Source organism: Danio rerio, chromosome 16 (genome assembly GCF_052040795.2).
Source record: "Danio rerio strain M-AB ecotype USA chromosome 16, GRCz13ab, whole genome shotgun sequence".
Taxonomy (NCBI): Eukaryota; Metazoa; Chordata; class Actinopteri; order Cypriniformes; family Danionidae; genus Danio; species Danio rerio.
The window spans coordinates 51,766,134-51,793,136 of record NC_141036.1 but is presented as its reverse complement, the minus strand read 5'-3'; the positions used below and the strand labels follow the sequence as shown (position 1 = coordinate 51,793,136).

At 36.1% G+C, this 27,003-nt stretch overlaps 2 protein-coding genes across 7 annotated transcripts in view; both read right to left on the bottom strand.

Moving 5' to 3' along the window:
* LOC147840416 (uncharacterized) overlaps positions 1-27,003 on the bottom strand; it is a 976,031-nt gene that overhangs the window by 892,759 nt on the left and 56,269 nt on the right. The window lies entirely within an intron of this gene.
* The window catches only part of otud7b (OTU deubiquitinase 7B), a 58,459-nt gene that overhangs the window by 12,586 nt on the left and 18,870 nt on the right, over positions 1-27,003 (bottom strand). For 3 of the 6 annotated variants that reach the window (XM_087286269.1, XM_087286271.1, XM_087286272.1), the window contains exons 2-5: positions 12,941-13,121; positions 3,944-4,114; positions 932-1,159; positions 421-522 (exon numbers count right to left, since the gene is read on the bottom strand). In XM_087286269.1, the coding sequence (XP_087142395.1) occupies positions 421-522; positions 932-1,159; positions 3,944-4,114; positions 12,941-13,025 (586 nt within the window). In that variant the 5' untranslated portion in view covers positions 13,026-13,121. 6 annotated transcript variants of the gene reach the window in all.

Sequence of the window (27,003 nt, the reverse complement as noted above, 5' to 3'; positions counted from 1 at the left end):
CGTATTTTCATTAACTAACATGAACAAATACAGTAGTAGATGTATTGTTCATTGTTTGTTCATGTTAGTAAATGTATTAGTTAACATTAACTAATGAACCTTATTGTAAAGTGTGACCTCTTTTTTATATAACACCATAAACAAAATGATTTTCTAATTTAATTGAAACACTTTTAAGAATCTATGTTTGTTTGTAGGTATATTCCAGGCCTTAATACCATGTCTGAAATTCAAGTACTTTCAAGAAGTGTGGGAACCCAATTAGTCCACAGGAATAATAAATCATCTTTAGCCTGTAAGCTTTGATTTAAAAATGGAACACCAACAAACTCTTAGGAAGCAGGAATGGAAGCACATAAAACACAAATCTAATCTGTTCTGTGCTGATTACTTGCAGATCAGAAGCTTTTGTTCACTTACCCAGAGAGGCTGCGTGTAACAGGCAATTCCCATCACCACTTGTGGCTAGAGGTAATAAACTTTGACAGCCTGTCCCCAAACGAGTCCACCAGTTCAACCGACCTATTAGGAGGAAAGAAATAAAAATCTTAGAACAGATGTCTAGCGTTACCGCAACAAAATCAAACTCTTTATTAATGATGAATTCAACAGCCAAAGCTAAAAACACAAATAAAGAAATAAATATTATTAGTGTCTCATAAAAAAAAGACTTTTACTCATTATGTGTGTGAACTGTATACAGTTCTAGACTATGACAAACTCCTGCGTAGGTCACATAAAGAAGTATTTGGCACGTTGCTCCATGTAGGGCGTTTGAAATCAGTCACTTATAAGGTACTATTTCAGTCAGTATGCTAATGTAGGCAGCTAACAGAAACGCTATGTTGGAAAAATCCAGCTATAAAACTCAGAATATCAAAATATTTGGTTTATCTGTCAGAGCGGAGACCGTTGAAATGCAATGACTAACCAGCTTGCTCCAGAGCCACCATCATAGACTGCTCAATGAGATCTCTCTCGATGAAGCCGCGGAAGTCGTCTCTGTAAACGGTGAGGTCCGGCAACTGGAATGTGCAGAGCGGGGTATCCAGAAGCTGCTCGTTGGTTCCTCCTGTACTGGACACGTGCGAGCGGGCCAAGGAGACGATGGTGGAGCTGGCGTGAGAGATTCCTCTCGACAGTCTCTTCTCTGTGGCTGCTGCCATGATACATGTTCAGATTACTGAGTAGAACTAGACACTGGTGACTTATTATCTAGTCAACTTCTCTTATCATTACTCCACTCCTTTCAATTTGAAAGTCAGGTGAGTGTGGGCAAGGCTTTTAAGGTGACATCATATGCAATAGTGTCATGATGAGAGTAAATTATTAACAGAAATTATGAAAAACAAGGATTGACAATTGAGGTCAAGCAGAGAGGTGTTTCAGTGCCGTTCATACTAGAGCTAAACAATATATTGTTTGAGCATCAATATCGCAATGTGTGTATCCGCAATAGGAACATTGCAAGATTAATTTTCAGTTCACGGATAAATCTTTATATTTGAATACTGATTCCACAGAAAACCGTAAAGCACAGTTTAACTTTTATTTGTAATTTATTATATTTTATGCAGATACACTGCAGTCTAATCTTTAATCTAAATGATTGAAATCTTCCCAAATAGAACTGTTTAAATGGTCTGATAAAAATTATATTCATATCGCAGCAAAACAAAATACAGAAATGTCAGATTTCTTCAATATCGTGCAGCCCTAGTTCATACCTTACATGATATTGGAAAAAAAAAAATCGCACATTGCGACAATACAATTTCACCAGAAGACAAATGCTTACGAAGTATTTTGTAATTCCGCAATTGCTAAATCCAACTCAAAATCAACAAAAAGTCAAAAAATTTTGCAACCTTGCAAAATTCTTAATTAAATGTAAAATAATCACAAAAACATAAATAATCTCAAAAAACATCCAGTTCCAAACCATTGAATCAAATATAAAAAAATGTAAATATTTATTTCAGTTTGCAATTTATTGTTATACGTGACTTAGACATTGCATACGCAGCACACATAATGTGTTTAAGTGTCTCTCAAAAAAATGAAGTCTCACCTGTGCCCTCACAATCATTACATTTCATGCAAGTGGGCAGAACTGTTTTGTAGTAAGCAGACGCGGATGAAGCGTGATTGATTTACATGTGAAGTCAATGCAGAGACTGAATTAGACCTCCTGTGATGTGAATTGGCTTGAATTGCGCTTCAGAGTGCAAACGAAAATTTTCCAGCAAGAAGCTGGAAATTTGGTTTAAGGATGATGGCCGCTGGACGTGACCGAATTGAAAGACATTATTTGTACTTTGCACCTATAGCTGGTATTATGGTGTGTGTGATATTGATAAATATTTTTATTGATAAACTCTTTTCCTGCAGTTAACGAGAAAAAACACTTCCCTGCCATTGATGAGTTTTACGGCAATCCATGTTTTAGGTGTATTAGGGTAGGATGTGAAGCCCTAATGCATGCCCTGAGTGAGGTACACTCACAGATTCTCCGGTGAGAGAGATCTGAGAGAAAGTAAGATCATGGATAAAAACAAGAGTTATCCCTTTGGTTTAAATTTCGACCGTTTTAGATCTTGTCTTGACAAGAGACCAAAATAAAGAAGCTTTATTTTTATAATTTGTGTCACTGTTTCAGGCTGCACACCTATAATAGTAGGCTACCTAATGTGGTGAATACATACATACATACATACATACATACATACATACATACATACATACATACATACATACATACATACATACATACATACATACATACATACATACATACATACATACATACATACATACATACATACATACATACATACATACGCATCTATTTCCCACAAACTTCTGGGAAATACCATCACAAAAATCTAAAAACTAGGGGGTCTTTGAATAGTTCTATTTAGAAAGGATCTGTTAATTTAATTAACTGGTCTAAATAAAATGTTATAAATAACAAACATATGTAAATTCAACAGAGTAAAGATAAAAGTCAAGTAAAAAGTGCTTTACAGTTTTTTTATGAATTCTAATGCTGAGTTCACACCAGATGCAGTACTTGCGAATAAATCACACTTTTTGATTATAAATAGACACATGAGTATTGAGTTTAATTGTTTCATTCGCGCATCAAATTCGCTTCACAATAGATGCAGATTTGCATCATGGGCAGGGCTGTCTGCCCGGTGACTCTAGCTTCGATGCTGAATGGCTAACTTGGATTTTGTTGAAATACTAGCTGTGCTTTAGGAAGGCTGAAAAACAATGTAGATTCATTCGGTGCCTTGTCTGAGTCCACTAGATCCTTTCAGAGGTGCACCCAGCTCTGTGGGTTCATAAACTCCTCCAGAAATTGTACCTGGATGATGGAGCTTTCAGCGGTGCTTCAGACTGAGCCGAGCCCAGTTTAATGAACTGTTGTCCGGTGTTGCCGAGAGGATTTCCCTTCGGGACACCAACAACAGGCACTACTTCATAGTCTACAAGAGCAAGCTCATGATTGGTTAACACGGCGCGAATGTCTGCAGAAGTTTAACTCCCGCTATATCATTTGAACGAATTGAGCTGCACGATGTCTATTTGCGTCTTTGCATTAACTTAACATGTCAATTATAACGTTTCAACCGCATTTGGTGTGAACACAGCATAACAGTGTTCAGGTACAGAAACATCATCAACAACAAAAAACTGACTATAAAATGACATGGTGTTCAATGTATAAAATCAAATTGTTATTGCGAAAAAATATAATGAAAAACTTTTACTCTATTAAGGCTAAACTCAAAGTGCAATGACTTGACAAACCTCATGTATTCTAAATTGTGTGTCTGATCAAGTATTCCAACTCAACATTGCACATCCTTGGACGTGACTATTACAGATGTGCACACAGCAATATCAATGCCGAAACAATATTTTACAGTCTTACCTTGAACAGCCTCATCTTGTCGATGTAAGAGGGGCCGTCCCGTCCGTGCCATCTCCTTCTCAATGGAGGGGTACTCACTCTCCTCAACAAAGCTGCATGAGAGGCTCCCAGCATGCACTTGTCTCAGCTGCTCAAAGTCACTCAGTGCAGCTGAGAGGTCCCAATTCTTTCCTGAGAAAGGAGAGCCATATTTAGTGTTATTACGATCAAATTTAAGCACTTTCTAGATGCATTTTCAAACTTTTTTTGAAATGCTATAAAGCCTATAAATGCGTATGCGTGATTGTCATCATGGGACAGTGTGGAGGAGAGAGAGAGAGAGACAAAAGAGAGAGAGGGGAGGTGAGGTGGCGAGTCGCGCACCAAGTGACCTGCAGTTTGGAAGTATTTTAGGTTTTGACGGAACGAGAAGGGAGACCTAAATACGAACTAGTGGTCTGTATTCCTACTGCTGTACTGCGGGAGCCGACCAGATTTTTTTTGCGGTGCAGGAATGAATTTCCAAATAAAGCGCGGGAGCGGTCGGTAACTGGTGTAATTTGAAAGGGAGCAGGCGCGCAGTCTAACAATATCGCTCCAGAGCACACGTGTGTGTGTGTGTGTGTGTGTGTGTGTGTGTGTGAATGAGAGAGAGAGAGAGACGGAGAGAGAGACAGAGAGAGAGAAAGCGTGGCGCTGTGCGTCTCTCTCTCTCTCTTTCTGTGTGTGTGCGTGTGAATGACAGAGAGCGTCCTGCGCAGATCTCTAATACGAACAAGACAAACAGGTGACCGCGAACCTAAGGTCACATATACGGTATTCAGTTTCTGAATGGTTGATGACGCTGTCTGAGCCTTACTTCATATTTTTATATTATACACGGTAATACCAGGGTAAATTAGGGAGGAGGTTTGACGGTATCAAAATTTGGGTTAAAATATTGATTTACATTCCGAAACATTATTTTTGTCATTAATTTTAATTCTACAGTGAGAATATTGTCTGCCAACAACTCCATACAGAGATCTGATCCGATCATCAGCCACAAACTAAATCCAGAAAACAACATCTTAAAGATGCTTCAAAAAACCTTCCTACAAAGCTACAGTGCTGTTCAGTTTTAGGCACTTGTGTAAAAATGCTGTAAAATGAGGATGCTTTAGAAAATAATGCATAAATACAGTTTACTTATCAATAAACTTATATTATCTAAATCAAATCAACATTTGGTATGACCACACAACGCTTTTAAAACACTTTGTTCACTTGCCCATAGTTTTCAGGTCACTTTTCTAAGACTTTTGCACATCACTTTACAAACCTAATCACAATTTATCAGATACTATTTATTATCATACTCTGTTATCGTATCTCTTTCAATCCCATCCTAATTGTGTCATCTTTCATCTTAAATGTATATCATTTCAAATCACATGCATTGTTCAGTCATAAGCCCATGCATTTTGTATTTTTAACACTCAATTAAAATTCAAGCAATTTCATTGACTTACAGAGCCCATACAAACCCTTAATATTCATAAAGCGTCTAAGAAAGTGAGGCATTTTCCACAGCTGCTATTAAGAAGCATTTTTGTCAATACCCTCCAAAGTGGACAATGCTAAAAACAGGTCTAAACATTTGGAGCTCAGCTACTTTTGAGCACGTCCAGAGAAAGTGAAGGCATATCTGACTCCTACTGATACTTATTAATCATTACAACTTCTTGAAGGACACTATACAGACTTTTCCTTCTGAAATCATGTTTGGTTTGAAAGTAAAACAAAAAAAGAGCCCCCATAGTTTATTATTAGTCTCATTTCAAACACAAACCTACAGTATTCAGTGCACTTTTGATACTTGCTGCAATACATTTTTCCCCATGTACCAATTTTTGGTCTGAAATATTGCCTTGCAAAAGCAAATAGAACAAAAGAATTGCAACATTGTTACACTCTTAATCAGTTCCAGAAAAATGCAAATGACCTAAAAGTGTGAAAATATCCTAAGAGTTCATAGTTCCACTGCACCTCTGCTTAGGAGTTTAAATATTAACCTGTGCTGCTGCAGCGCTCGATGGCACATTCTGCTACAGGTGTTTCTGTCAATACTACTCTGCATCAACTTTCAAGCAAGCATACTGCAGAACTATATATATTTTAAAGCATTTTCTTATCTTCACTGTTGCTAGGCAACATGTACTGAAATTGTCAAGGCTTAACCTTACTGTACAAATTCATATGGAAGCTAAAGCCACAGTATTTTGTTTTGCTTTTTAGCGCTCCTTGCAGTCAATCATGAAAACCTAATCCAGGGTAGATACAATACTGAACATGACTTAAACAAAGATCAGCGATATAGAAAAAAAAGTTAAATTGAATTTTGTACATTGTGACTACTTTTGTAATTTGTGTATATATATATATATATATATATATATATATATATATATATATATATATATATATATATATATATATATATATATATATATATATATATATATATATATATATATATATATATATATATATATATATAATACGTTTCATTACCACTTGTTCACATTTCATTTATTAAGTCATTTATTAATCAGGGGTCACCACAGTGGAATGAACCGCCAACTATTCCAGCATATGTTTTACGCAGCTGATGCCCTTCCAGCTATCACTAGAAAACACCTATACACTCTCAATCCACACACATACACTACGGACAATTTAGAATACCCAATTCACCTATAGCACGTGTTTGGACTTGTGGAGGAAACCTAGCACCCAGAAGAAACCCACACAAACACGGGAGAACATCAGGGTTCAACGCTTAGGATTTTTTCTACTGGCCCGATCGGGCCAGTGGTTCTGATTTTTACTTGCCCTGCCAAAATTTTCCACTGGCCCCACCAAAAAAAGAAAAGTTAATAACTATTTGACCGCACGCACGCACGCACGCACGCACGCACGCACGCACGCACGCACGCACGCACGCACGCACGCACGCACGCACGCACGCACGCACACACACAAACACAGTTGATTTCAGAATTATTAGTCCCCCTAAATTATTAGCACCTCTGTTTATTTTTTCCCCAATTTCTATTTAACAGAGAACAGACTTTCTCAGCACATTTCTAATCATAATAGTTTTAATAACTAATCTCTAATAACTGATTTATTTTGTCTTTGTCATGATGACAGTAAATAATATTTGACTACATATTCTTCAAGACACTTTTATACAGCTTAAAGTGACATTCAAAGGCTTAACTAGGTTAATAGGTTAACTAGGCAGGTTATGGTAATTAGGCTAGTTATTGTATAATGGTGGTTTGTTTTGGAAACAGTCTGAAAAACAATTAGCTTAAGAGGCTAATAAATTTGACCTTAAAATGGTTAATAAAAAAAACTACTTTTATTCTAGCCAAAATAAAACAAATAAGATTTTGTTCAGAGGAAAAAATATTATCAGACAAACTATCAACATTTCTTTGCTCTGTTAAACATCATTTAGGAAAAATTTTAAAAAGAAAAAAAAAAACAACAGAAGGGGGCTAATAACTGTATATATATTTACAGTCATTTTTAAACTGTTTTTTAGGGAAAATTATTCAGTTCATCAAGGCTATATTTATAAATGTAAAAAAGGTTTAATTGTTAAATATTTATCAAAATTTTAAATAACTGCTTTGTTATTGTATGTAGTTTCAAATGAAATCATTACTCCAGGCATTATTGATTTTATTACTATTACCATTAATAAATATAATAATAATTAATATTATTGATTTCTGAAGGATCATGTGACTGGAGTAATGAAGCTGAAATTTAATCTTTAAAATCACTGGAATAAATGAATAAATTATATGATAAACTACTTTTGAACTGTTATTTTATAGTGCAACATTTCACAATTTGTATTTATGATTAAATAATTGCAGCCTTGGTGAGCAGAAGAAGCTTATTTTAACATATTTAATCATACTGACCCCAAACTTTTGACAAGTTGTGTATAGAATATTTTATAAGTGAAAATGTGCACTTTAATTTTAACAACCCACAGACAGTCACCAAATACAAATCGAGGTCAGACTTTCTCATACAGAGCCTCATTTCAATTGTCAGGTTTTGTAGATATCTATCTATTAAATTAATCAATCTATTAAAGAAACGTTGACTATAATTCTGTATTTTAGGCTTAAATTATAGAGACATAGAAGATGAACCGAGACTGCATCAGATCGCGAAGCAGATCAATGTTGATTTTCCTTCGAGCTGTCAGTGCAGAAATGAACAAAACAAATGGCCTAACTCAACATATTATACGATTAAAACATGGAAAAAAAATTATCAGATAATAACTTCGGTCAATTTTCCTAAAAGATATGATTTCAGGCTGGATAAACAGCTCTCGGTAATATTTCAGCATGCTTTCACTTTCGCATTTACCGGTAAGAATAACATCTCGCCCTGCTCATCATTCTCTCGTCATATAGCCGTAAATATGGCTATTACACGATCATAATACACTGTGACATTGCCTGGGTCGTTAGTTGGTTGCATTGTTTTGTCACTACAATCGATCCGCTCAATAGGGCAGAGACCTTCTCATTCAGGCGATCTTGGCCTGATTGATTTGGCGCGGATGCGGGCACGGATGCGAGCGCTGAGCGCAACTGCTGGATATATGCCCAAAAAAACGCGCTAACGGGGGAAACGAGACAGATTCCGAAACAAACGTCTATGTGTGAAAGCACCGTAAGATTGTATTTGCACACAATTGACAGACAGTCGCAGCACGTAGCTCTGGCTCGATCTGGCAGGCAAAAAGGCAGCACTGGCCCGATCGGGCCAGTAACATTCTGTACACTGGCCTGAGTGCCTCGCACGCTGGCCCCGGGCCATCGGGCAGTCCTTATTGTCGAGCCCTGAACATGCAAACTCCACACAGAAATGGCAACTGACACAGCAGAGGCTTGAATCACCGACCATCTTGCTGTGATGGCTACCAACTGCGCCACCCATAAATATTAGTTAATAGTGAGAATTGATGCTAAAACTAGTAGCTTATTAAGTGCCTATATTTCAGATATTGTGTGTTTGAATTCTTATAAAGTACATATCCTGTATGATCTTATTGTACATCCATAATCCTACCCAATACCTAAACTTACTTAGGCCTGTCACAATAATCAATATATCCACTTATAGCACAACACATGGACATGACCTCAATTATTTTTGGTGATGCAGTATATAAATTGACCATTAGTGGTGTAACAGAACTAGGGCTGTAACGATACACCAAACCCACGATTTTAAAACTGTTTTTAATTAAATAACATTTGAAAAATCTTTATAAACTAAACATCAAAGAACAATATTAACTATGCAAATTATTAACAATATAAATAGCCATATATAAAATAAATAGCCTAAATATATCACTTCTGTTTTCTTTGTAACAAAATACTGTTGAAAAACCAAACAGAACTAAACTCCATTGTGTAGATGGTTCAAGCATGTTGAAAATTATTTTTCAATCAAGTTCTCTTACATAGAAAAAGTAAATTAAATAGCTACTAAGGATGCTCATTTCGTTAATTTTGCTAACCGACAACCGCCGCTCGTTAACTGGTCAGATTACTATTAATTTTATATTAAACAAATTGACGTGTCTATTTTGTGTCTGAGACATTGAATATTGCATTTTAAAATACTGATTTATTTTTATATATTAATAGCGGAACAGAACAACAGAGCATCTTCACGCACCTGCAGTGTTTAGCACAGAAGAGCAGAATAATCTAAATAAAATGAATAAAATAAATAGGACTGCCCTAAATTATTTTCACTTAAATAATTAATTTACATTACAAAACGAAAATACTGACTGATTCTTTTTAATAACCGGCATAGGCTTTTTTTTTCCAATCATATGTTTTTTTTCTTCCGTCAAATAAAAATCGCAGACTTCCTCAAATTGCCCGCTCCACGGAAAATATGCATTTATTTAATGCCCCGCTGTTATTATTATAAATCACAAAACCTTTTACATTTTAATAGAAATAATTATTTTAAAGAATATGTCCTGATATAGCCTATGGTTTCCTCTCTCTCCCTCGCGGTTCAAGTGCGCGCGCTGCGTGATGAAAAGACAACAACACGCGCGCATTTGTAGACTTTTTGTAAACAGTTTGTTTAAATATGATATTGCATTAATCTGCGTACATGCTTTAAGCTGTAAAATAAAAAGTAAAGCCTATTTGTTGCGTTTATTACACAGATCCAGGTCAACATAAGCGCTGGTTTAGGATCAACAGGTCTGTATCAAACAGCAATATTCTTCTTCCATTTTGCTTCTTTGGCAAATGTGTCTGTAGGCACGGGTTATACGTTATCGTCCCGCAAATTAAGTATGCCTTGCAGTTAAACAAGTGGCCGATAACGAGGCGCACCGCACTACCTTTATATTGACAAGAAAAAAAGAAGAGGTGCGGTCCTCTTATGAAACGACTGAATCAGCTGGGTATCGATTGTGCAAAAGTGTTGCTGTCTGTGTTGTTACAATTGTAATATTTAATACTATTGTGATATTCAAGATTGGTATATTCATACAGCTCTGGATAACTTAAAACAGCGATTAGACCTTCAGAGCGGCATTAATGCGTCCTGAAGTAAAGCGAAACGGCAATAAACTCCAGCAAGATAGAGTGATTATATGCAGAGCCATATACCTTTATCTCTAAATAAAGTATAACTATAGAAACTGTGTTTATTTTAACTGAAAGCTTCGTCGTGTTTTCTGACCTCATGCATCTTGTACCTGTCAGTCAGCACTCCCAAAGGTTCAAACAGAAATCGCACAGCACAGTTTCAGAAAAGTTTGCGCAGTTACCTGACATCTGGTGAACGCCCATCCCTCTCTGCGCAGCCACATTAACAGTGTGAGCAAAGCATCGTATATGCGCTGAAAATCCGGCCGCTTTGACAGCATTGGCAATGTTTCTGGCGTTGTCGGTTGTCAAGCGGGGTTAAGTTGGTTTTGTTTTTGATATTCTTGACACATTCAGCACACACAGCTTCATGCGAGCTCTCCCGGCTAAATATTGCGAGGGCTTAAACGGAGCAGTGCTTGTAATGTCGAACGAAAAAAAGTGTTAATTAGCTCAACTTTTGCAGGCACGCGTGACGTTATTGGAAAGGTAGTCACGGGGTGTGTCGCGATTCTCCCTTATCACACCGCGACACAGGATCGTAGATCTGAGTGTCGCGATTTCGATTTTATATCGTGTATCGTTACAGCCTTAAACAGAACACAAATATCACGGTTCGGATCACAATATGGTTTTTTAGTCCAGGATCTGACTGTTCTTGGATCAGCCAAATAGGGGAGGAGACAAATGTAATTTGCTATCCATTTATTACAAAAACAGTACTGCAAGAAACTTTTAGTTTTAACAAACAGAACTTAAAACCTGTAATTTTATTCAAAATAAAATGAATAAATAATCAGCTGAATAAATATAAAATGTAAAATATTCTGTGCTGTGAAAAATTCACTGTTACTACTGCTGTTACTAATGACGCTAAATGTTAAATTACGCTAAATTATCATTTGTACAACCCATATTTAATTTAGCCCCATTTTCAATAAATGCTTGAGGTATTCACTCATAAACTTCATGTTTTATTGCTAGATGTATCATTTTTTAAGAATTATTAAGTGGCTTATTTTTTTAATGGCTAAATAATGTAATTGGTGCCTACATAAATTTTTTTTGAAGTGTCGTTAAATGCATAAGACGGTGATTTTAATCTTTACCAAAAACATATCTAAACTATAAACTGTTTGCCCAGAACTTCTGTTATTTGACAGTTTGTAATTCATACCCAACTCAATAGACTAAAGGTTGAATCTCGTTCTTGATTTTAGATTTGTATGCAGTGAGGATTAATTAACATATGAAAATCACCATCATTTATAATTTATGTTGCGTGGGTGTTGAGATCCTGATCTTATAATGATTAATCATGCAGCTTACACTGAATGCATTAATGCAGGCTAAACAAGTAGTGACAGAAAACACCTTTAATAACCTAAGAAACCCACCGCATCCCGAATAACCAACCACAACTTCTTCCGCCATAGTTATAATTTACAGGAAAGCCTAAATGCTTTCATACATGTGATTTGAATGACGCGAGAGGCGATCCCTCTCTGTCTCGTTACAAATTTAGGATTAATTGACAAGTTAAACAAAATGTATTAATTTGTGGGTCACGAGTGTTCTGAATCATGGGTTGAGATTCGTACATATCACGGCTCAACCGATTACACATACATAAAAAACAATTCTGGCAACATTTTAGCTGATTGTGCATCGTCTCTATTGTAGGTGTCAGTGTAAGTATTGTTTAAAAAACACTATAGTATTTACTATAAATTACTATAGTATGTTGCCATGTAAGGTTTGACAACTGAAAATAGATCTGCTAGCAGATAACGCAGGCTCTGTTACTTTTTACCTTTAGGATATAAACAAATAAATATCACATTCTGACTCCAATGGCTAATTAATAAATTGTTAAAATTACTATAATTAAATAATATTATCATAAGAATAATATTATTAAGAATAAAATATGCGTTCTTTGGAAGAGTTTTGCATTTTGATGCTACTACATTAGTTATTGTCATTCTAGCATTATATAATAAGTGCCATATAATGGTCTTAAAATGACAACAACATTTTTATTGCAATATATTTTGGTGCAATATATTGTAAAACAAAAAAAAATCGATTTCAGGACAGGCCTAAACCTACTATCATCATAAATATAAATAGCAACATTATTAATAATCTCATTAATAATGGGAAATGTACTTTAAAATAAAGTGTGACCAGTTTTGTCTATGTAACCCTAATTCATCATTCCTAAAACGCTGATGCTTCTTTCGAGTAGAAGAAAAATATATAAGGTTCAAAGAGGGTAATGGGAAACGGGACGGTTTTGGCTCACCCTCCAGCAGGTCTCTGGCCAGTCCGGGTTCAGCTCCAGTAGAACGGACAAAGTCGGACAGGACTGCGTCCATATCCAAAGTCATGTGATCATGAATTTACAGTGCAGAAGGGGGCATCAGGAGAGAGAAAAAACAGGAGAGCAATTCTCCCTCACAGCAACAGCACAGTTTGGGCCACACCTGAAGGGAAACAGAGGAAAACAGAGAGAAGAGAACCTTAGTGAGGCCATGCTCAAGCACTGGCTCGGTGCATCATTACCAGAGATCTGTTGACTCCAGCAGTCACATGTCTTTCCTGTGACCTCTGCTGTGGAGCTCAGCTGAACACTTCAGTTTGCATTACAGAGAGTCTGCAATTCATTAGAAAGGAGGCTAGTGTGATACAATGTGTTTTAGGCACCTTTTAAAGACCCAGATTATGCTATTTCACTAACTGGAAAACAAAAAGTTCAAAAACTTATTTGGAGGAAAAAACACATACACCAAAGGTGTCCAAACTCGGTCCTGGAGGGACAGTGTCCTGGAGAGTTTAGCTCCAACACTAATCAAACACACCTGAGCCAGCTAATCAAGCTCTGAAGCTGTAGTCACTAGGGCTGCACGATATATCGTTTCAGCATCGAAATCGCGATGTGCGCATCCGCGATAGTCACATCGCAGGAGGGTGCGATGCAAAAAAAAAAAAAAAAAAAAATTATATATATATTATGGGTGGAGCCGAACCGGAATACGGTATTCGGAAAAGCAGGAATAGCGTGTTTTTACGAATACTTATTTCAAACAATACTTGATAAATTATTTGTATTTGGGAACAAGAAAAACATTATATCAAAAAGCTGCGTTTCCTCATGAGACCGCACTGCATGCCCGCATGAGTGAGTGAGTGAGTGAGTGAGTGAGTGAGTGAGTGAGACAGACGTTCCGGAGTCGGTGGGCGGGGTGGGGCCGGGGTAAGGAGACTGAGCAGGCTGCTTCTCTATACAGCAACAGAGAAGGCTTGGCAGAGCGAAAAATACTTTTCTGCATTACTATTTTTGTTTATTTTATTATTCTAAAATAACACGTGACAGAAGTTCACTCAAAAGTGAAAGTTCTTTCTGTTATTTACTAACACTCCCGTCATTCCTACTACTTTCAGAACATTTTGATATTTTACCATATGAAAATGCAATGCAGTTATGAAAATTGAGAAATTAAAGCAATACAGAGATCTGGTCCCCGCGTCAGGTCAGGGTGCACCTGTAACCTTAAAAACGCAGACGCGGCGGAGGCGCACTAAACTCACACGGGAAAGAACTGGGCATTCAATTCATGTTTTAGTGAAATAATTATTTAAATACAGCTCTTTTGATCTCTAAAGGGGAAAAAAGCAAAAGAAATTTGTCGTTAATTTTAGCAAAGACGCAACTGCCTGTCATTTTCACATTCGTTTTTCAGTTAGGGATTTGGTCTATTAGAGTAACCTAATAAAATTGTTTTGTTGAACATTGTAGTCTACACAATAATCGATATTATAATTTATTATATACATTAGCTATTATTAAAACTAAACTATACAATTGATAAAACAAAACCCTTTTTAATGTTTGCTTTCATTTTGACACCGCTAACAGTTGTAATAAGAAACATCACATTTTGCAGAAGCATGCAGTCTCAAGTTAAAAACACCTTTTGAGTTTAAAGATGATCAGACTGCCAAGTCAAGTTTACAGTGTCATAAATGACATGGGTAGCATGAGTAAAGGGGATTTGCCCAGCACACAACCTCATGCGCTGCAGGTAGGCTGAATGATAATCTTTAAAAATATATAGGCTATGCAATACAAAACTTTAAACATTTATTTATTTTTTAATGAAAAGAAAAGAAATCAGGAGAGTAAAATATAATTTAAACCACTGGTCTGGCGCTGATACTTTGTATCCAGAAAAAGGGGAAAAAAGCAGATGAAAACCTGGCTGGGGAGACGGCGATAACATATCAGTTCTTCAGCAAAGATCACGACATCATTGTGATGCGTTTATCATACAACGCAGTTCGTGTTTATAATCATTAATATTAACTAGTATTAATTCTCTCTCTAGACTTAGTTTTAGGGCTTGTTCTTGTCGGCGCAATATAGCCTCGGCTTATTGCACGTACGAATCCGATTGTGAAGAATGATTAAGCGCTTGCATTTTTTTATTGCATCCTTTTCGCAAGTTATTCATTTGTTTTGTTTTTTAAGTGGTGCGAACATTATTTACTGGCAAATGTTCCTCGATCTCGTACATCAACAAATAATGTAGCCTACTTAAGTTAACCTACCTTTTATGTAAAAATTAAGGAATAACCGAATTTAATATTAATAAATAAAACATCCGTATAAACGTAGGCTACATGTTTATTTTTGAACTTTCGTTAATAAAACAACACTAAACTGTTTATAAATATTGTAGTTAAATATTACATTACTTTAACTGCTTGAAACTGTATAATAATAACAACAATTAAACGTTACATTTTTAAGAACTTAACAAAAATTCTAAATGGCACTTTACTAATCAGTGTAATAATAATATAAATATTAATAATTATACGTAAAAAGAAAATATTAACCTAGTAACAATATAAGTCAGATGTTTAAAAAACAGCGTAGTTTCTCTCCACCTTTTGTAGTCATATTTTTAATTATTTGCCAGAAAAACTAACATGTTGACTTTGTCCGGTTTAAGTGAAGAATGGGGTTATAATGTTTCCAGCAATACACTGTCAGACGGTGTGCTTGTAGCGAAAAATGCACAGACAGGCTACTTTTTCACAACCATGCGAGGGAGGGCTTCTGCTTCTGTTCCGCCGCCCGCATTTCTCGCAACGCAGGTTTCTCTACTCTGCGGAGCGGCGCGTTCTTAAGTAGTTACCAAATAGCCTATGCTCAATTTCTCGTCAATGTCTTCCATTTATCACTTTCTCTTTTGTATCTGGCCATTTTTGCAAATGCCTCTGCCATGCCTGGCTGAGCTGGGCTTCTGCGTTTAGAAGACAGGAGTTGATTAAGCCTACATGGCTTTTTTCCCTCGCCGTCAATCGCCACTAGCTTGCATGGTTCGGGACCCGTGGATCTGCGTATCGATGGATTTGCTCCTCAGTGTTTGGACTCTCAGCAGTGAATATTAAAACACACTTTACTTAAAACCCCCATACAAAAAGCTTAATCCAAATTGATTCGTTCACCTTTCTAGTTCGGCACGAATCCAAAATGTTCCCAGATGTAAGAGTTCGTTTTCTAACAAGATTCATGGTTGAACTTGAACTTGCTGAATCGCGCCTAATGTTATAATCTAACAGATATGTAATACTTGGCAACATAACAGTAATTTGTGTTTTAAAGTGCGTGACGTCACGTACTACGGCCGGTGGCAATGGACAACCGAGGTGGCAATGACCACTGGGGTGACGCGGTTGTCATGGTGACCGTCACAGCCCTAGTTTTAAGTAAATATATATATATATATATATATAATATCACAATATATATCGCAGAGGAAAAAAATATCGCAATGTCAATTTTTTCCAATATCGTGCAGCCCTAGTAGTCACACTTTAGATTACTTTTCTATCTATCTATCTATCTATCTATCTATCTGTCTGTCTGTCTGTCTGTCTGTCTGTCTGTCTTCGGTCCACACCTGACAGGACCGAAGACGCATGTGCGCTCCTGCACCTGTCTCATCCAATCTTATGATCTCTCCCGAAAGCTCTGTGAGTGTTCCACAAATTTATACCGGCTCCGGGATCCCCAAAACCGGGTTAAAATACCAGGAAATCATGGCAAGGCAAGTGAATGAGTAAGAGAAGAGATCGCAAGAAGCACAGTAATAATCTAAACATTTAATTTCTTAGATTAAATGAATAGAGCAGTAAAGATATCGCGAGTGCAACTCCTTCTCTCTCTCACTCTTTCTCTCATTGAGGGATCTGCTGTCAATAGTTGGAGACAAGCAATATCTGAATAGTCTTGCATATATTTAGGTCTTTTTCACAACTGATAGTTCTGTTTTTGACAATATTGCAAAGTTAGTAAAAGCGATCTGGAATTATTAGATAAACAAAACTTTATTTTTTAACATGAACATTTAAAAATATAACTTCTTGTAATATACTTATTGCAATAAACAGTGTATAGGACTATTTCCTTTAAAGGCAAGATCTTTTTTTAAGGTTCATATTTAGAGGGGAAATGTGCTTAATGCATTATAAAGCTTGAAGAATTAACATCGGTACTATCAGTCGATCACCATGACAAGAAATCGGTATTCGGTATCAGCTGCAATTCTTTCTTTCTTTCTTCTTTTTCTATCTGTCTATCCAACCATCCATCAATCCGTCTGTTTATCCAACCATCGATCCGTATGTCCATCCATAAATCAGTCTGTCTATTTATATATCTATCCATCCATGTGGCAGTTAAAAAAAAAACTTGAACACTTTTGTCATTATAAAGTAATTAACAGACAATGGCCAGACAGCTTAAAGCTGCGGTCACACTGCACTTTTCCCCCCCATAGACTTCCATTCATGTGCACGCGAATGCGTCAGACTGAAATTTTGAAAATTTTGAAAGACAAATTTTGCGAACTGAAACTCCAGTGTGACCGAAGCTTAAGTCAGGGGTGTCCAAACTTGGTCCTGGAATCCCAGTGTCCTGCAATTTTTTTGTTGCAACCCCAATTAAAAACACCTGAACCAGCTAATCAGGCTCTTTCTAGATGTATTAAAAACCTCTAGGCAGGTGTGGTAAGTGACGTTGGAGCTTAACTGTGCAGGACACCGGCACTCCAGGACCGAGTTTGGACACTGGCTTAAGTTATGGTAGAGCTTTTAGAAGACAGTATAAAAGTACAAATTTAAAAATAAAATAAAAAACGAATGTTAAAACAGTGTTAGTCTACAAAACTTTCTGGATGACCAATACAATTACAATCACACAGAGGTGTTAAAGGACAATTCTTTGGATATATTAAACACCGATTCCTTGCTCCTGATCACACCTAATCACATATAAATGACAACATTCTGCATTAAAAAGTCACAGAGTTAAAAAATCACCCCTCCCTGATGAAATGGTACATCCTGTCAGCGCTGCCATCACCTCCCTTAAAGCTCTGACTCAAACTTTTCAACATAATGCCCATGACTCATGATTCCTTACTGGGCCCTTCCCACCTCTACACCCAACAAAAAGCCATGCAGTTCGCGGAGCCACTGAGGACATAAAGGGCCTATTCAGCGAGGGAGCTCTGGGCCTTTGACTCTATCTGGCAGCTACAGCAGAGCCACAACAGATAGACTTACAACAAAAATAGGAGAATCGGCCGAATCTGGAACATGATTAAGCATTTCTATCAGATGATTTCTAGACATGTAAAGAACTCCAGCCCAGAGCAGCTAATCAGATTAATCCAATGGGTGATGGTGAGATTACTGACTCAAAACAGTTCCTGTCAAAGTTCAAAGGAAATATAAAGTGCTAAATAAAACCCTGAATGACTCAAAAGTGTATTGCTGGTTTCACACTAACCTGACATCTTTCATAACATTTGTTAGAGTGATTCACAGCCTGATCTAACACAACAGAGGTCTGCTGTCCCAGGACAAGGTCATAAGAGCATCTTTCAAAACACACAAATAGGGATGCAACGATTAACTGATTTCAATAGCTACGTTTTCATCCACCTATTTTTGTATTTACATTTTTGGATGGAAACAGCTGTTAACCGTGCTTTAATTTGCCACGGTTAATTAATTGTAAATTAAGATGGTTAATTAAGCGTCTCAACACCACGTTTCTGCACAAAACAAACTGCTGCAACTAAACAAAGTTACGCCAACTCTGCGCCAGTTTAAAGTTTTAAGCTTATATACCCCAAGGCTAATACCCATGCACGTACACTAGATTAACTACGGCTGAGGCGATTAACTGGCAGTTCACGTCACATCTTTTGCGCACAAGTTTGTTATTTCTTTTAGAAAGCGCAAGCGGTACAACGCGCTTACACTTTCTAAGCGCCTGGTTGAAAGAATGGCGTGAGCGCACCGCGTCACATCACAATAACTGACTGATATAAAAACAGTTTTTTTACTTATTATTTTTATTTATTTATTTATTTATTTATTTATTTATTCATTCATTCATTGTTCGGTCATTTATTTGTAAAATTATTACTTATGTTTAAATGCCAAAAACATTTTACATTTGTTTTTAAGTCCAAAGAGAAATGGATCATTGTTTGTTTTTATTATTATTATTATGTGCTGTATAATTTGGTTACTGAGAAGCAATAAATAACACTTTAAAATATTTTAAAGCGAGTTTTTATGTGATTTTCTAAACTAGTATTGCTTTAAGATTAATAAAGGCATATAAGTATTGTGATAACCGTGAAACCGTGATTATTTCTCAGACTATAATTGTACAACCAAAATATACAGATTTAAAACAGGTTTAACATCAGGACACGGGAATTTTACACTCTGTTATCTCCAACTGTAGGGCTTCCTTAGCTGCTTTATCTGCACGTTTTCAATAAATCCCATTTGACCAGGAATCCAACAGAAAATAATATCAAAGTCTTTAGTCCAAGTAATGTCTACTTTTTCTATTATGCTAAAAATCATAGGATGATCAGTTTTCATAGATTCATGCGCTTGTAAGCAGGACATAGAATCTGTGCAAATGAAAAAACTGGCATTGTTGTTCTTTTTCTATCAGTTCCAGATCTAAAAACAGTGCACAAGCTTCAGCTGTGAATATCGTGCTTAGTCGGGGAATACTCTTTCTAAATCGCTCTGAACCAATCACTGCTGCAGCAGATACTCATCCATCTGATTTTGAACCATCTGTTTCCACTAGTATATAAGTTAGTAGATTGCATCGTAAATTAATAGATTCTTTCAGATAAACATTTAGGTGGATTTACACGCTCTATGGATATCAGAGACTTATTTTACATCTTGTGAAAAGGGGAATAATAGGGGTATATACTATACATTAATATGTAATCATATTCCCCACTTAATTTAGATTTTCAGGGCAAATTTTTTATTTAAAAAAAATGAAGAAAAAAATATTCATAAAATGTAAAACCCCCTTTTTTTTACAAAAAAAAAAACAAAATAAATAAATAATGATTACAGCTTCAACGCCAGATAAAAAAATAATAATAAAAAATGGGCGGCACAATGAATCTGTGTGGAGTTTGCATGTTCTCCCCATGTTGGGGTCAGTTTCCTCCGGCTGCTCCGGTTTCCCCCACAGTCCGAAGACATGCACTACAGGTGAATTAAACTAAATTGGTCATAGTGTATGAGTGTAAATGAAGGTGTAAGGATGTTTCCCAGTACTGGGTTGGAGCTGGAAGGGTATCCTCTGTGTAAAAAATATGCTGGATAAGTTAAGAGGTTCCTTCCGCTGTGGCAACCCCTGTTGAATAAAGGGACTAAGGCGAAGGAAAATGAATGCACAGAAAGAAGCTCAGCATGACATTTTGAAAATCCTCCCGGCATGTTAACAGTGTGTTTATTAGCAATACATCAATGTCAAATGTGTAGCATCAGTATGCAATTCAGTTCTGCCAGACACACAAAGGTGATGGATTGTAAACAAAGAACACTCAAAAGATTTTTCTACATTGGCTAGCCGGGCTTCTCTCTGTTACATAATGTGCGCTGCTGCCAACACGTGGTGCTTTAAGATAGCAGGATCACTGAAACAGAGACACACACATACACGCATGCAGAGGTCAGCAGGGTTGTGTTTGCTCTGTGCAATGTACTAACTCTAGCCTTCTAACCTATATGACAGCAACTGTGTACAGGTTAAACAAAAAACAAAGATTTGCATCAGTTTATGGAAATAACACAAACGCTCGCAACCTTTGCCCCCCTATAAACAAGCATCATGGCTCAACAATAAGGTTGACTTCAGGTCAGCAAGAGAGTGTTCTGGGTCAGTTGACAGAACAGTCACTTGGCCAGTGCGGTGTTGTTTCGCATGTTCAGTGATCATGTGCTTTGGGTTTGGGATGTGTTGGGATTTCTTTGACAAACTGTGCTGCAGTAAATTGTACTGGTTTATGTACATCATTTACTAAGGCTGTGCAATTAATCCAAAATTCAATTTTGATTTTGGCTTCTAACGATTATGAAAAAGCATTAATTGAGATAAAATGATATCAAATTTGTTAAAACGTGGTGTTTAGTGATTATTCATATTAACCCTCATTTGAGTAGTAAACAAATGTGTACATGTGAAACGTGAAAGTGAAACCATTAATCAGAACCACACTATTCTTAAAGTGACAGCACAACATTCCTGCTGCCGACTGTTTTTATTATTAATCAAACAACAAAAGGAGAAAATCACTCACAGCTCTTGACTTAAGGGCTTTTGTAGCTGTAATTAATTTTTTTTTTTTTACAGTTATGACAGTCTGTTTCATAATTTTATTCAATTGTATTTATTTCCCTTTTCTTATTTACAGGAAGGAAAATAACTGCATATATGGCTGAAGTCAAAATGAATAGCCCTCCTGAATTATTAGTGACCCTTTTACCCCAATTTCTTTTTAACGGAAAGATTTTTCTTCAACTCATTTCTAAATATAATAGTTTTAATAACGGATTTCTAATAACTGATTTCTTTTATGTTTGCTATGATGACAGTACAGATTATTTTACTGGATATTTTTCGAGATACTAGTATTCAGCTTAAAGTGACATTCAAAGGCTTGACTAGGGTAATTAGGCAAGTCATTCTATAACAGCAGTTTCTTCTACAGACATTTTAAACAATATGTTGCTTAAGTGGGCTAATAATATTTACCTTTAAATAGGTTTAAAAATATTTAAAACAAAATAAAACAAATAATAAGAAATAATATTATAGGAAATTCCTTGCTCTGTTAAACATAATTTGAAAAAATATTTATATATATATAGATGTATATTTTATATATAATTATCATTATTATATATAAACATCATTATATATATATTTTATATATATAATATAAAAAATTCACAAGAGGGCGAATTATTGACTTCAACTGATCGTTTTTAATAATCGTGATTGCAATTATGACCAAAATAATTGGTCATAATAATAAATAATTGATTATGATTTTTCCCATAATCGAGCATCCCTATCATCTACCTGCTGAAAACATATGAAGCTGTTCTGAAAACACACACACACACACGCACACACGCAAGCTATATTTTGGGTGGTATAATTCAGAATGGAAAAAAATAGATAAATTAAATGATTAAATAGATATATTATCTATGCATCTAATCTGAGCGAGAATGCAGCTGCTAAAATATCACTAACAATAGTTTATATAACAAAATCTTGTCAGGTATATTAAGAAGAAGAATCATTTGATGACCAACTAAAAGACTTCATTAAAAGATCACTGAATTACTAACTAATTGTCGTTTTAAATTGTTAACAAATCACATGGTTGCACTCATTTGTCAGCAAGAAGTTTTTTGTAAGAAAGCGATATTGATTACAAATATGACAATTCTTGAATATTTAAACAATTACATGTTGGAAGAAGTATGCGTTTTAATCTTTACATAATTATATCTGATATGCTGAATGACGTGTTGGTTATTGCAATGTTGTTTTTGCATTTTACTTTAAAATAATTTGTTTGTTTGCTTATTTATTGTCACATTAGCAACTTATAGCTATTTTATGACAATATTAAAATAAATAAAACATATTACATTAAAATAAAAACAACTTCATTATTCGTTAAGCCTTTAAGGTGACATGCTGACTGACTGACCAGGCTGCGCGATGCCAGCAAACACGACATAGAGATTCGCACGCTCATATTACAGAAATACGATCTCGACTCTCACAACATTTGTCATTGAAATAATGCCATAGATAGATCTGTGTAAAAGGCCTGCCACCACAGCTGGGAAAAAATCCTAAAAAAAACACTGCAATGCATATCTAATTCTTGGTCTTTCAATGGAAAAGCTACGTTCAATTTTTTTAATGAGACTGTTTTATTAAATTTTAAGTTATAATATTTTGTAAAAATGTATACAGTATTTTTATTAAATTAAGCCAAATGTATTTAGTTACCTAAATCTAGAGTAGGTTTAGTTGACTAAAATCTTATGAAATTTAGTCAACAAAACCTAGACTAAAACTAAAATGAGTCAGAAGACTAAAATGTGACAAATGGACCATTAGTCAAAAGACTAAGACTAAAACTAAATCAAAATTTAATGTTAAAATTAACACTGCCTGCACCGCTTGCTTTGTTTGTTAGGTTTTTTTTTTTTTTTTGGTTGAACATATGACTGCTTGCAGCTATTTACTGTTTATTTACATTCTCAAAATGAGTTGTACTTCAGGTGAAATCCTCTCAATTACTTCTCATAACTTTTATGAATGATTTAGAAACTAGCTTGTCATGTCATGGAGCTGGTTAAAGTCTGAAACACTGACCAGGAGAGAAGAGAGGGAAAAAAATCCTTACTTTTGAGCCCTGATGCATGTAACAAGACTTGACATGCCTCTCTTGATTAGCCTGTCACATCTCCTCTATATACTTTCCCATGACATGCGTGGTAATGCATGGCTACATTGGTTAAACCGAACAAGCTCATTTTCCATAATATTTACTTAGCCCACAGAAACGTATAATTCACTGACCCATTGACAACATTTGGAACAGTAAAAAACAAAAAACTAATGCTACTACTTATAAGTTACCATGCATTTGTTTTGATAGAGAATGTGTCAATACACCATAGGAGGCAAATAAATACCATTATACAATTTAAATGTGCAGTTTTGGGCTAGCCGACATGGTTAATTACACCAGAATTAGAAACTCTACAGATTTGTTTAAATGGAAGTAATAAATTCTTGCAGCAAGAAAGAACAGGGACTCTTCAGGTGGTGTTTGCCCATGCAGGGCTAATGAACTCACTATAGTGCACAACACCAGTGCAAATGAACAAGATAAAACACTAACCAGCCATCTGCTGCTTATAATCCAAATTAGTAATGTCAGACTTGACACACAAAACCTAAACTGAGAAGGCCTGAGAACCATGATATGAATACAAATGAAATACAAGCAGGGAAAAAAAAAAAAATCTCCAAAGCTAAAAGGCTTCTGGGTTTCAGAGCAGATCGTCTTGACAGATGTAGAAGGAATCACTGGTGAAAAGTAATGGAATGAACGATCCCAATGGTTTTAGAGCTGCATTAATGAGCCCAAATGACATCAAGCAACCAGCACTGTTGACAAGAAGCCTCTTGTCAATCGTAGAACTTGACTCATGGTTGTCATTCACACAACATGTCCCGACCAGGTGTGGCACGACTATTTGAGTGTCTAGTAATTTCTCCCGTTCTCACTGAATGCTGAGAAAAGCACCAATAATCACAGCCATTTGGGATATATTTTGATATTTAACACCAAGTCCTAACTACACGCGGCAAGATTCTAGCAACAAGCAATTTGCCTGTCCACACCAAACGCAACACAACAGAAACATTTAAATACCAGAGCCATCCAGAAACTCAATAAAATGGTACTGTAGAAAATATAATAATTAATACATATTAACCCTCTTTAACATTATTAAAAGTGCATGCTGAGTAACTGATGTTGTTGGTTTGTTTTAACAGTTCTAAGGGTGATTTCACACCTAGATGTTTGTTTCGAAACCTGCCGCGCTTGCCTCCTTAGCTCGGTTTGTTTGGGAATATATGAACACCGCAAATGTGCCTGAATTTGCACCAAAACAATAAGTCCGAGGCACACATTTCCGCGTATGTCTTTTTCCTCATCATTATAAATTAAAATGAAGGTGTTTGAAAGCTGAATAGAATCCTGGAAAATAAAAGCAAACTCTGACCAGTGTGTGGGAAGTTTACTCACACGTGACTTGTTTTAAAAATTTTGGTCCATTTAGAAACGCTGTGTAAAAGCGAACCGCACCATGAACAAAAAGCAACATTGTTACAATTTTTTATTCATATTTTGGAACAAAACAATTGATCTATAGGTGTGAAAGCATCGTTACATTAATTTTCAAACTACATGTTTGTTAGTTTTATTTTTAAGATCTGAGGTAAACGATCTGCTTCCGCTTTCAGTCTGACGATACAAGTCATGCAAAATTGTATTCAAACTATTGTTGTCACGATACTGAAATTCGATACCAATCGGTACTGAAATTTTTAAAAATGTCCCGCTAACATTTAAACGCTGTTGAGCACATTTGCATTTGTGTTCATGTGCTCAACAGAAATGACTGTGATTGGCTGTGAAGGTCATCAGTTCAGCAAATTCACCGCTGAGTGTAATCGCAGATACAGGGACACTGGAGTATTTTAAAGCTGCGATTCATCAGCGGATCTCTCGTATGTCAGCTTATAGACAAACCAGCAGATCAACGTGACTCTAAAACAATCCAGTGTCCCTCTATCTGTGATTACACTGAGCGGTGAGTTTGCTGAACTGAAGACCTTCATAGTAGGGTTGGGTCAATAGATGATGCCATCGTCGATGGCCAATAGACAACACGATGCTAAGCCAGCATCGCCAATCCTTCGCCCCATCCCCATCACAAACTCTCTCGCGAAAAATACACCCTTAGGCCACATTTACACTAATACGTCTTAGCGATTTTTTCTTAGAACGAAAATTATCCACATCCACACGGTGTTTTGCCTAGCATTTAAGAACAGCCCCCTGTCCGCTGAAATGCATATCACCTGACCACACACACACACCGCTCATCCGAGCAAGAGCAGTGCATGTCGGACAGTTTATCAAGGATGTACCACTGGATCACGTCTCACTATAGTTGTTAAACGTGATATTTAATTAATCTCGTCTCAATCTCAGAACTCTTCTGTCTTTTGAATCTATCAGGTAACGCGTCACAGCATCAATCTTTCACTTTCACACTTGTACTTGTACAAGGTGTACAACCAACAATATCAGAGATTTTCACTAAAATTACTGAACAACCTCCTGTGGAAAAGGTGATGCAACTAATCTTTATTCATTTATGATTTGTTTATGGGTAAAACAAAGACCATGCGGGTCAGGTAGTTGAAAAGGTAGGTTACAAATAATTAATTTGTCTCTGCCTATGTGGACGATGCTATTGTCCATCGCGTTGTTTCACATCAGACACCGTACAATGCCAAATTGGTCAACATTGCCCAACCCTACTTCGCAGCCAATCACAGTCATTTCTGTTGAGCACGTGAACACAAAGGTAAATCAGCACTGTTTTAGAACATGCTCAAAATTGCTTAAATGTTAGTGGGAAATAGACGCTTTTAAAATGTCAGTATCGATTGCTACCAAATTCCAGTATCGTGACAACCCTAATTCAAACTCACATTAGCAGCATTTAACAGAATAAAGACACAAAAATATAAATTTGGTGTCACGGTCCTTGCTGGTTAAGACAAAAACTCCTTTTATCATAGTAAAATATACTATTTTATATTGCATTACACATTGTGTGTAGTTAGGACATGGTGTGAAGATTCTACCTTACCAATAAAACTTAAATAGCAAAAACAATTTCACTTTTCCCTCCAAAACTTCATACTCAAAAACATAACTTTTTTATTTTATTTATTACTGTACAGCTGCAATATTGGTTCTGCAAAGCTATCAAATTCTGGAGATAAAAACATTTATTTTAATATCACTTACATTTATTTAACCCCATATCAGAAACAAAAATGAATAATTCCCAAATGCATGAATCAAATAAATTTCCAAATCAATCATATTATTTAATGAGATAGCCTAGCAAACTTAACTGCTTGGTGCGGGAGTAATCATTTTAGTCGCTGGATGCATAGTATTGTTATGTAACATCACTGCTAGGGCTCGGAGATGCGGCAAAGAGGAGATAGAACCGGTTTGCTCTCAAAACCCAGTTTGCAACCTCTCGCTACTGCACCAATATATGCCATGAAAAGATGATGATACTGAGGCCTGGAAGTCTTTGGGG